General features: G+C 35.4%; 1 protein-coding gene across 8 annotated transcripts in view; it reads left to right on the top strand.

The window, feature by feature from the left end:
- LOC137240461 (protein phosphatase 1 regulatory subunit 14B) overlaps positions 1-12,647 on the top strand; it is a 115,001-nt gene extending 102,354 nt beyond the window's left edge. For all 8 annotated transcript variants that reach the window (XM_067766753.1, XM_067766749.1, XM_067766752.1 and 5 more), the window contains 4 exons: positions 3,335-3,926; positions 4,039-4,113; positions 6,917-6,958; positions 11,955-12,647. In XM_067766753.1, coding sequence (XP_067622854.1) covers positions 3,711-3,926; positions 4,039-4,113; positions 6,917-6,958; positions 11,955-11,996 — 375 coding nt within the window. In that variant the 5' untranslated portion in view covers positions 3,335-3,710 and the 3' untranslated portion in view covers positions 11,997-12,647. The remainder of the gene's footprint in view (positions 1-3,334; positions 3,927-4,038; positions 4,114-6,916; positions 6,959-11,954) is intronic.
- Positions 12,648-12,986: the final 339 nt, after the last annotated feature.

Raw genomic sequence — 12,986 nt, 5'->3', positions numbered from 1 at the left:
ATGGGGTTTGAAACACATATTGTGTGCTTGTGTATTGTGTAAAGTTTGCATGCGAAAACGGTAATGGGCATTAAATTACACTTTGCAACAATTTAAGGGTAATTGTCTGCGAGGTGGAATAATTTCTACTCTATAGAGACCTAACCCCGTACCTCAAAACAGTTTGGCATTCTTCGGTCAAGTGTTTTCGCCATGGTCATTTTAATATTTTGTCCAAGTGGATGTTGAAAGGGGTTCAAATCGGAAATTGAGTTTAATGGTTAACCACAAAAATCAATTCAATTTATCACGTAAAACATCCAAGTAATTTCTCAGTGAGATATGTTTATTTTTCACCTTTTTTCGTCTTTTCACTATGATTGGCTTTTATTCTTAAGTGCTTTCCACTATAACTGAGATCGTTTAGAGTAATATATTGCCAAAATAATGGTAAATCTCACGTCTCTCTGATAAAATTAGCATAAAGTTAACTTAACATTGTGTTATTATCAGGGTTTGCAAATGATGGTTATTCCTCAAAATTTAAACTAGAAAAATCATATTGTGTCCCGATAGTATATTTTTGGGGTCATTTCTGGAATTTTTTGGAATAATTTTGCAATCGCTCTTAGATCGGGATCGTTTTCTTTGTAGAAATATTAAGACTACTTAGAGATTATTACAGGATTTTTGTGGATTTTGAACATATATGTCGGGGTAAATTCAGGACTATTTTGGCAGGGCTCGGAAAAATTTATTTATCGGACTGTTATTGGCATCCGATTGTTAACGGTTCATTATCGACGTGTTATAGACTTGTTGTCGACTAAAACTGTTACAGAAGAGCTATCAAAAAGTTAACGACTTTTTACAGAAAATTTATCGATTTGTTATGGAAAAAATATACATTGATTATCGAAAAATTATCCGTTGTTTATCGAGAAAATTCCATTGATTATCAAACCGTTATCCATTTGTTGTCGAAAGCCTATTGATTTGTTATCGCGAGAAATAATCGGTTTGTAATCGAACTGTTATTGTAACTGAAAGTCAATATTAAAACGAAAATTTGTCGATAGAAAATTGATATTTTTCCAATAGCAAATCAATAACCTTCCGACTGTAAATAGATTAGAATGGAGCTGAACAATAATAAAAAATCGTAAAATCTGAACTATCAATTGTTTGGGATACACATATATTACATGTTCGACCGATTTTGATGGTTTTTTTTAGAAAATAAAAATAAATAAAAAAAAAAATGTAAGGCGCGATAACCTCCGAAGAGATCTAAGGCCGAGCTTCTCTTCCAATTTGCGTCGTGCTCCTCTTGATTTTCCCTACAAATTGGCCGGACTGGACCTACATGTTTTATGCCGACTCCGAACGGCATCTGCAAGGCAGATGAGTTTTCACTGAGAGCTTTTCAAGGCAGAAATACACCCGGAGCGCTTGCCAAACACTGCCGAGGGGTGACCCCGCTTAGAAAAATGTTCTTCTAATTGAAAACCCTTATTTCTAAAATTTTGATGTTGCTTTGCCCGGGGTGCGAACCCAGGGCATACGGTGTGATAAGCGGAGCACGCTACCACCACACCACTGTGGCCGCCATTAGAAAATAACAATTGCCATATATGTAGGTTAGGTTAGGTTAAACTGGCAGGCCAATAAAGTCCTCACATAGACTGAATGTGCCCATAGTCTTTTAATTGATGCCTCGAGATCTGGCCGCCCCTAATAGTAGGAGCCTTGACCTGGCGAGCGCAGGACACGAACACAGAACTTGCTTCAAGTTTTTCCCAGCTCAGGCACGTGACCATATATTCCGTTGGCCCGATATTAGATGGCGCTTTTATGCCAATCATTGATAATCTGCATACCCAATTTTTCATTCCTTAAAGAGAAAGGGGCGCGTATCCTAAAATTTTAAATAAAAAACTCTCTTTTCATTAGACTGAACAAAGTGCATCGAAAACCATAAAACCTAAAGCCAATTCAACAGTTGTTAAAATTTTATTACGTGGAGTTCAGAAAAAAATAATGACCGTATGGTCATTTGGTCATAATGACAATATCATTGACAATGTAACTATTTGAAATATATGGTCCTAACTTCAATTGAATTTGTGGTCATTTGAAGTGGCCATAAGATCAATTCACATTATTACCGTAGATCGTATGTCACCCCTCCAAATTTAAAGCTGCTATCTGTTAAACGGAGGAAGAAATGACGAATGAACAATGTGAGATATATGCTATAGTGCTCCGATTCGATCGGTTCCACCAAATTATTTATCGGACATCCGAATATATCTCGACACCGAATTTTATCAGAACATCTCAGCTTGTCGAACCGACCAATTCGGTATAGTTATTGGTGAGTCTATCTCGTTTCCCACAAGGACTTACAATTTTCGAGAATCGGACCAAACTTAATATACAATTTCATTTTCACGAAAGGTATAAAAATCAATGGCCATGTCGTGTGGTGGTAGAGTGCTCCACCTACTACACCGTAGATCCTGGGTTCGAGCCCCGGGCAAAGCAACATCAAAAATTTAGAAACTAATTTTTTTAATTCGAAAAGAGTTTTTCCAAGCGGGGCCACCTCGGCAGTGATTCGGAAAACACTCCGAGTGTATTTCTGCCAAGAAAAGCTTCTCAATTAATCGAAAGAGAAGCTCGGCTTTGTAAAAATCAATCCATTCATAGTTAGTCTGTGTGGTGAGGAATGCACTGATGCACGTATGTATGTGGCATTACCTCATCAGCATGAATTTGGTTTAAATTTCAACCATTAACGGTTATTCGCAATCCCTGATAATAAGATCTACTGAATTAGTCACCAAACTGATGTGTGCACTGGGTAGGTAAATAATCATTTAAACTATAAAATATGAGAAGTAAAAAAACAAATGGAAGGCCGTAAAAGTCACATTGACCAATACATAGACCAAAATGCGAGATTGGCAATGGAAGTGAGTCACGTGACCACATAAAAGAAAACAACTGGTTTATGGAAAATGCAACATGGGAACATATGTTAAAAGATTACATATGTACATACATACATACATACACACAAAAATAAACAGAAAGGAGCAATTGAAAGCGCTACGCAGATGGTCATAAACCACCAACTCAGACATCTAAAACCTTTAACCAGTTAATGACGCACTCAACAAGAACGCGCTTCTACCTATGGGAGTTGTAATTGTAAAAGCTGCAATAATTATGCAATAAATACGAATTAAGTACAAATTTAAGAATATAAAAATATAACAAAAGAAATTAAGTGATAAATGGTTGATTCAATTAATTAATACCATTTTTATTCTCTTTGATTAATTTACAGTTTGGCATTTAATTGAAAGTAAAACAAGAGGAGAGGACAACAATACCAAAGGCTTCACAAACCAATTTATCAATCAGCCGCCCACATTAATTAAGTTGACATAAAAAGGCTGAACAGAAATGAACTAAGAATAATATCAACATAAATAAATAAATAAATAACAAACAAAAACAGTTAAAGAAGTGAATTGAAAAGCCCGTACATCAAACTAAGTGAAGTCCAAATAATCAACTCTAATAGCTGGCGCGGAAACTGCACAGCTTATCCAACTCTACGCTAAAAGCCAGAGTTGAAGGCGAATATTATTCCACACACAAACACACCAAATACACAAACACACCAAATACACATACACACCCACTTACACATAAATAAAATGCAGTGCGGCGTAGAACAAATGAACGATTGTGAACGTTCACCAAACCGGACCAACCTCCGAGTCAATTTCAATGAGAAGGGTGTTGAAGTCAAGGAGAGAAGAGAAAAGTTCCTCACCGCCAAGTATGGTTCACACCAGATGAGTCTGATACGTAAACGTCTAGCTGTTGAAATGTGGCTGTACGACGAATTGCAAAAACTCTTCGATCCACCGGTAAGTTGGTGAGCACGAGAGCAAAGATGGACATTGTTGATGATGATGTTGCTAACAACAATTTTTATGGTTAATATATTTCATACTTCATTTGTTTGTTTTATGATTGCAGAGTGAAGCTATTGATGTGGACATAGATGAAATATTAGATATGGACACCGACGACATAAGGAGATCTCATTTGATTGTAAGTTGAGGCGTTTGTTGTGCCGAAGGCTTAAGAATTATCTACGTACAATTTTCACCCAATAAGCCATCAATGATTATTGGCTATGCACATTATTTTTATTTCTCATTTAAGGCCCGGTTTTTCAGTAATGGGTTAAGCTTAGCTTAATCTAAGTTTGATTAAACTCTAGTCAAATTTAAACTCCAGTTAAACTACATTTTATTCATAGTTCAAACAAACATGGAAAATATATCTCTCCACACCTAGAGAAATATATATCTAGATCTGATTATTCTTAAACCTGATAGTTCTCAAGTTGATATACAACATCCAATCACCATCCAAGCTTTGAGAAATTTTGTGAAATTAATAGTTCTCGAATATATCTCAAACGTAATTCTCAAATTATTTTCCAATCCTTGAAAGATTTTGAGAAATGTATAGATCTCAAATGATCGAGTTGAGGTGGAGTTGAAAAAAATCTTCTCCAAGGCGGCACCACCCAAGCCAACAGCTGTTGTTCCGACATATAAACAAGTGGTTGGTAGCATTAATTAGGCGTCATTAATCTTAATATATAAAAATCACGTGTCACTATGTTTGGGGCCAATGAACTCCTAAACCACTGAACCGATATTGATTTTTGTTTTGTACCCCGTATGTAGTTTGATATAACTTGAAATATAGGTAAGGTTATATATCAGTTTATAGTCGCAATATTATTTTATTGCAAATTTTTTATTTGTTTATACGTAATAATAAAATGTTACGTATACGCACCGGCACTCACATTTGCAGGGGTGCGGATATACTTCCGTGTAATTGGTTGGTGTTTAATTAAACAACCTGCTTATCAAAAATACTATTATAGCGAATGATATCAAGTATAGCACATCACCAGGCCCGCCGAGAGGGTGGGGGGCTATCTGAGGAGGCCCGCGATTTATAGGTACTATGACATTTTTTTAATTCAGGAGAGTCTTTACTTGTTCCATGTGCAATTTTTAAGCCGAATTTCAAAAGCAGCGAAAATCTGCATTTCGTTTTAATAGTATAGTGAAGTGTGAAAAATAAAAATCTATATATATAAAAAGAAAGGCTAAAATGTGTGTTAGTTGGTCGCCGGTGTTTTAAGAGATGCGTCGGTCGATTTTTTTCAAACTTTCACACAAGTTGCGTAAACCTCACGCGGTGGTTACAACATAGGTTTGGTTGCAATCGACATACAGGGTCTCGAGATATAGGCCGAAACGTGGACCCGAGTACCCCTAGATGTGTTTATAGAATATGGATAACAAATGAAAGCTGTTGATGAGTGCTTTAGTAGAGGGTAATTTTCATACCCCTGGGTGACTAGCGTCTCGAGATATAGGCCAAAACGTGGGCCAGTGAATGCCTAGACAGTGTTTATACAATATGGATATCAAATGAAAGCTGTTGATGAGTGCTTTAGTACAGAGTAATATATTATCCAAAGACGGACTGGGACTGGGATTAGGACTAGGACTGGGACTGAGACTGGGAGTGGGGCTGGGACTGAGATTCGGATTGGGACTGGGACTGGGACTGGAATAAAATACATACCACCCTCTCGGACAGGCAATAAGGGAGGCAGAAGAATGAGAAGAAATTGAGAGAAGAGAAAGAGAGAACGACAAGGAGATTGAGAAAGAGATAGAATGAGATGAAGATGGAGATAGATGAAGCGAAAAAGACGGAGTGAGGAGTGAATAAAAGGATTAGGAAAAGTGATGAGGGGGGGAGGGCAGAGTCAGACGGAATAAGCTTATTAAAATGTATGCAGATAGGCCAAATTTAGGGCAGGACAACGTCTGCCGGGTCTACTAGTTAGAAACAAATTATTAAAGTTTTATTTTATTTTCGTGAAAAGGCTGTAGTATTGGAATCTAACATTTGAGTCCAATTAGAGATCAACACTTGAGAAGAAGTTGGAAACTATCTTATTTTCAACTTAAGAAGTAGCATTTTTTGCTTTATAAAAAATCGCTTTTTTGCTGAGAACGATACGACTCACAAGTTGAGCCACTGTTTCGAAACAACTCTTGAGATTTTAGAAGTATGCTAGCAATGAACATTAGCTCTAATGGTTCTCCAGCCCATATGCTTTTTGGGTATATTCGAGGCAATTGCGAACGAACGCAAATAACTGATAAGTTAACTACAGTTTAACCCTGCCAGATCGGCCGCTCAAGCTCAGCTTAAACTTCAGTTAAAGTATATGTATTAAATTTGTTTGTGTTTTGTGACCGCATTGGTGGACACCAAAGGTACTGGATTCAAAGCATCGTGAAAATTATTAGAAAAAGTTTTTCAACGCCATGAAAAGCTTCTCAGCCAAAATTCACCTGCTTGCAGATGCTGCGGAGGATACAGATGCTGCAAAAAATACAGATTTTCGAAATCTTTGTGAGGCAGTAACGCACCTGGCACCTCCAAGGATTGTAGACCAGCTACTTGCCTTCAAGTCTTAGTCATCACATTTAAATTAAAATGATTGTCGTCATCAGTAAGAGGTGATTACATCCGAAGCTTGTTACATAGGGTTATTACGTGGAGGATCCCAAATCGCGTAAGGGATTGGATTTCAGTTTCCCTATTACGACAGGCATGTCTAAACGGGGTATATTCTAAGCTCCCCAATCTGCTGGGTTTCTACAGTCTATCCCTTCTCCCGTTTCTGAACCAATGTGGGGCACTGTATTCAAAACTTTGTTAACGAAACATAATATTCAGCCCGATGCTTTTCATTTATTAAAATTTTTGTTTATATACATATGCACTTTCTTTCTTTCTATTTCAGCGGTTACTTTCAGTTTGCAAACGCCCACAGTCAGACATATCCGTAAGTTTTATTTAAATTATATTTTCATGCCCAAAATAGATATGCAGAAACTCTGCGCAGAAAGATTTTAATGCACTGGCTTACACTTCGCAAAGCACACATGCCATGTAGAGCGCAGCATGATCTATTGAACAGTGCTGGGCAACAAAAAACCTATATAAGCACAAAATTAAATGGCAAATAAGCAAATATTTTTTTCGACCTTTCTTCTCATGGTTCCATCACGAGAGGTTTGCCTGATCAAGAAAATTTTTGACAGTTGCCGCCGTCTTGCTCTCGATTTGAATTGCCATCCACTAACTATGGTGTTTTTTTTTGTTAATTTATGAAAAATAGTAGTAGTAGGAAAATTGGAGGTAAAATAATTACATGTAAAATATTTACATTTTCCCGCTAAGTACTGAACTGTATAATTCCGTAATATATGTGACCCGGCCTATGAAAAGGTGGCTTATGACTCAAAAAAGAAATTGCGATAAACAGCTGTTAAAGATAAACAATGCATTTCTTTAGTAGTCTTCTTCTTTTTTTTAGTCATAAGCCACCTTTTCATAGGCCAGATCACATATATTGTTTTCTGATTTTATGGCAAATTTTTTGAATATACTAGGATCTACTAGTGTGGCTACGCAAAGGAAGTTTTTAAACATTTACAACAGTGGTCGATTGTTAATACACATCCAGACCTTTAAATCAATAGTTCGGAGGCGGAAAAAAAAAATGTTGCTTGTATCAAATGTTATTTACAGAAAACCCATTAATGACCCAGGGACCGCTCTGAAACCGGCGAAAAAATCTAAAGATTTCTTGAGCAGAACACCTTTCTGCGTTGGAGCACCACGACCGCACTTCGAAAAAATTACCCTGGGTGGGTCCAACACCGATTTGGGGATCGAAATTGAATATGCACAGAACATATAAAATCATCAACTACATGAAAATTTTCAACTTTATATGTAAATATCTCTTGACTTAATTTATTCGCCCTCGGAATATTGTTACCGAGATCAATACCCGTGCTTTGACACCCTTCCGGACATTTTTGTGTGTGTGCCTATGTCGACTCCTGTTGTAAGATATAACCGCAAATTTTATGAAGAGTAAGCTGACTGCTGATAAATTGATTTTGCATTCTTCATAAAATTTTCCGTTAAACTGCGCAGCCGGTATCCCAACCCATTTTATCTTTACAGAAAAAAACTTTTGAATAATTTCCTCCAGCAAATAATTCTGGGTATGTATTTTTGCCCTTTTAGACATCTTTTAAACTTGAGGGTTGAACGTCAAAAATTCGACCAGAAAATCGACTCATGTAAAAGGCCTTTAGTTAACACTTGAGAGGCTTTAGCGAAATTTTCTAGTTATTGAGCTTTTTAACTTAATCATTCCGTATGTTAGAAACATTATTTCCTATTTAAGTATTTGTATATTCGCAACATAAGTTAAAAGGTATAGTCTTTATGTTTATCACCTTTATTGTAAGATTAAAGTTTTGTAAGCGAACTAATATATAGCGTCAGTTTTCATTTCCGATTATGTCTCACAACAACTAACTGGCGATTGGCTAAAGATTCACTTTGACAGATTAGTGCGTCAGCTGTTGAATATATATCTACGTTTTGCTCCGTTTAGTGTTAAACAAACTCTGTGTAGCAAGGCTGCACCTAAGCTGTACACAGAACTCTTTCTTAATTTAGTTATCTAAGAAAATCGGCCATTTTTTCTTTTTTATGAGATCGTGACGGTTTTATTATTTTAAAAAGACAAAAGGAATACATTTTTCATCATTTCATGAAATGTTTAGTAAAACTGTATAATTTCCCGAAAACTTACTGGCATTTATAAAATTACTATCAGTACTAATATACTACTTAGGTACTTTTCTTCTACAAATTTCGCTGAAGGGGATTGCAATTTTCCACCTTTTCCTTGCTTCGTAAAAGCAACCCATCCTGATGTTCAAAGAATACATTTGTGTGCGTATATGCGTAAGATCTTCTTTAATTTTCCAACAATTCGCACAAATTTTTGTGGTGTTGTCTTGGTTTGATGGTTACTATGGTGATTTACTTAGGACGCTTACCGCCTGGGACATTTTCATGCAAATGCATAACTTTGTCACCTCATATGCAATTAGTCGTGAATTGCCTTACTGCTTTTAAGCGAGAAATGCCATTTGTGTATATTTAAATAGGGAAGTTATGTTCTTAAGAAAACCAAATAATTCATATAAAATCTTTCAAGAAATGCAAAAAAAAAACTATTTGTCAAATTTTCTTTAGCACTACGCAACTCTAAAAAAATTTCTACCACAATTTTCTTAAGATTTGTATGATCAAATTCAGCAAGCAACTCTGGTTTTGCTAATACTTACATATGTATATGACATTACTTTATTTTTATTTGAATTCCTAGCTTAAAATACTGACGAAACTTTATCGGAAAGTCTACTACGAAAACAATTTCTGACCAGAGCAAGAGAGACCAATATTGCTCAGAAAATATACAAGTTTGACTTGCTATTGTTGATTTTTTTATACTCAGTTGAGCAGAGCTCACAGAGTATATTAACTTTGATTGGATAACGGTTGGTTGTACAGGTATAAAGGAATCGAGATAGATATAGACTTCCATATATCAAAATCATCAGTATCGAAAAAAAATTCGATTGAGCCATGTCCGTCCGTCCGTCCGTCCGTCCGTCCGTCTGTCCGTTAACACGATAACTTGAGTAAATTTTGAGGTATCTTGATGAAATTTGGTATGTAGGTTCCTGGGCACTCATCTCAGATCGCTATTTAAAATGAACGATATCGGACAATAAGCACGCCCACTTTTCCGATATCGAAAATTTCGAAAAATTGAAAAGTGCGATAATTCATTACCAAATACGGATTAAGCGATGAAACTTGGTAGGTGAGTTGAACTTATGACGCAGAATATAAAACAAGTAAAATTTTGGACAATGGGCGTGGTAACGCCCACTTTTAAAAGAAGGTAATTTAGAAGTTTTGCAAGCTGTAATTTGGCAGTCGTTGAATATATCATGATGCAATTTGGCAGGAACGTTACTCTTATTACTATACATATGTCTGCTTAATAAAAATAAGCAAAATCGGAGAACGACCACGCCCACTTTTTAAAAAAACATTTTTTTAAATTCAAATTTTAAAAGAAAAGTTATTATCTTTACAGTATATAAGTAAATTATGTCAACATTCAACTCCAGTAATGATATGTTGCAACAAAATACAAAAAAAAAGAAAATTTCAAAATGGGCGTGGCTCCGCCCTTTTTCATTTAATTTGTCTAGGATACATTTAATGCCATAAGTCGAACAAACATTTACCAATCCTTGTGAAATTTGGTAGAGGCTTAGATTCTAGGACGATAACTGTTTTCTGTGAAAAAGGGTGAAATCGGTTGAAGCCACGCCCAGTTTTTATACACAGTCGACCGTCTGTCTTTCCGCTCGGCCGTTAACACGATAACTTGAGCAAAAATCGTAATATCTTTACTAAACTCAGTTCACGTACTTATCTGAACTCACTTTGTATTGGTGTAAAAAATGGCCGAAATCCGACTATGACCACGCCCACTTTTTCGATATCGAAAAATACGAAAAATGAAAAAAAAATGCCATAATTTTATACCAAATACGAAAAAAGGGATGAAACATGGTAATTGTATTGGTCTATTGACGCAAAATATAACTTTAGAAAAAAACTTGGTAAAATGGGTGTGACACCTACCATATTAAGTAGAAGAAAATGAAAAAGTTTTGCAGGGCGAAATTAAAAGCCCTTGGAATCTTGGAAGGAATTCTGTTCGTGGTATTACATATATAACTAAATTAGCGGTACCCGACAGATGATGTTCTGGATCACCCTGGTCCACATTTTGGTCGATATCTCGAAATCGCCTTCACATATACAACTAAGGGCCACTCCCTTTTAAAACCCTCATTAATACCTTTCATTTGATACCCATATCGTACAAACACAATCTGGAGTCACCCCTGGTCCATGTTTATGGCGATATCTCGAAAAGGCGTCCACATATAGAACTAAGGCACACTCCTTTTTAAAATACTCATTAGCACCTTTCATTTGATGCTCATATCGTACAAACAAATTCTAGAGTCACCCCTGGCCCACCTTTATGGCGATATCTCGAAAAGGCGACCACATATAGAACTAAGGCCCACGCCCTCTTAAAATACTCATTAACACCTTTCATTTGATGCTCATATCGTACAAACAAATTCTAGAGTCACCCCTGGTCCATCTTTATGGCGATATCTCGAAAAGGCGTCCATCTATAGAACTTAGGCCCACGCCCTTTTAAAATACTTATTAATACCTTTCATTTGATACCCATATCGTACAAACAAATTCTAGAGTCAGGCCTGGTCCACCTTTATGGCGATATCCCTAAATGGCGTCCATCTATATAACTATGGCCCACTTCCTCTTAAAATACTCTTTAATACCTTCCATTTGATACACATGTCATACAAACAGATTCCAGGGTTATCCTAGGTTCTTTTTACAACATGGTGATTTTCCCTTACTTTGTCTCCACAGCTCTCAACTGAGTATGTAATGTTCGGTTACACCCGAACTTAGCCTTCCTGACTTGTTTCAAGTTAGTTTTCGCCAAATTTTTCCTAGTAAAGCTATGAAAACACAGCGGAAAGATAACTGCACCTTCTTTTGGTTTATTTATATCACAAGCACGTTAATTCTCGTTACATGTTTGTTCACGAAATTTTCAAAATAAAAAATACAATTTTCATTTATCAGAAAAAATAAAGAAAAAACGGCCGAATGTCAAAAAAACCTATCGCGCGAAATAGGTTTCAACTGCTAAGTCTGAAGTTCTCTTATATTTGCAGACGCAACTCTTGCGCGATTTTGACATTGCTTTCTGCGCTTCTATTCTGGGCTTTAAATTATAATAATGTATTTCTAACATCTATTTTTTTCATTTACAGAAATTTATAAGTGATTTATTAGATCGTGCAAAGACGTTGTAAACCGGAGGCGCTGATGCATTTGTTTTTTTTTTATTTCTAAATTTACAAATACCAAGGGAAGAACAAACGAAATAATGTAATTTATCATTTAAGTTAAAAAGAAATTATTTTCTAAGTGATAAAAAACAAAACATGCGTTTTTATGCAAAGCACCTAATGAATTTTTCAAAGCTTCATTAAGAAATATGTTAATTTTTTTTTTCTATTTTAGTTCATTTACTCTATTTTTGGTTTATAATCATTAAATGCACTCACATTTACTTTTAACAAATATTCATAACAAATTATTCTATTTATTTTAATTTATTGTTTATTTAATTTATTTTATTTTTTTAAATACATAAAAGTTTGCAAGAATTTTATACCAGGACATAATTGTATGTAGCAAGTTACATACAGATATATTTATGTAACTAGAATTAGCTGTAAACAGTTATTTAGTAAAAATAAAAAAAAATTATAATAATAAAGAAGTGAGCACAATTTAATAAGAACGTGTAGTATAACCAAAAATATGCATAAAAAAATTAAATATTTGTAGTTATGTAAGTTTAGTGCTGAAATAAATAATTAGTATCTACCGTTAAGTAAAAGTCACAAAACAAAAATAACTACAACGCATGACAAAACAAAAAAAATATAAGGTAATCAAATTAGTTTTTTGAAAAATAAACTAAAAAAAACTACTGAAAATGTTTTAGTGTATTTTATGTTTGGTGTAATTCGTTGCGTTTACCTGCGAAGGAGGTCATTGAATTTTTGTGTGTGTGTTGTACCCTGTTAGCAAATCTTGACTGAATGTGAAGCGTGAAAAAATTAAATGGTTTTTTCAAGTCAATTTTAACCTTTAAAAGAGACAAACATGAACTTTTATCCAAAGATGAAGTGCTTCTCAAACTTAATTAGCTTCCTCGTGTCATTACTGGGAAGTTGGATGAGTGGAATCTGCTCCTTCAGGTTCTCCATGTTCCGTGACTGTATCACTTTGCC

Source organism: Eurosta solidaginis, chromosome 2, assembly GCF_040869045.1.
Source record: "Eurosta solidaginis isolate ZX-2024a chromosome 2, ASM4086904v1, whole genome shotgun sequence".
Taxonomy (NCBI): Eukaryota; Metazoa; Arthropoda; class Insecta; order Diptera; family Tephritidae; genus Eurosta; species Eurosta solidaginis.
Note: the sequence above shows the minus strand (reverse complement) of the source record. Positions and strands in the feature narration are given on the sequence as shown.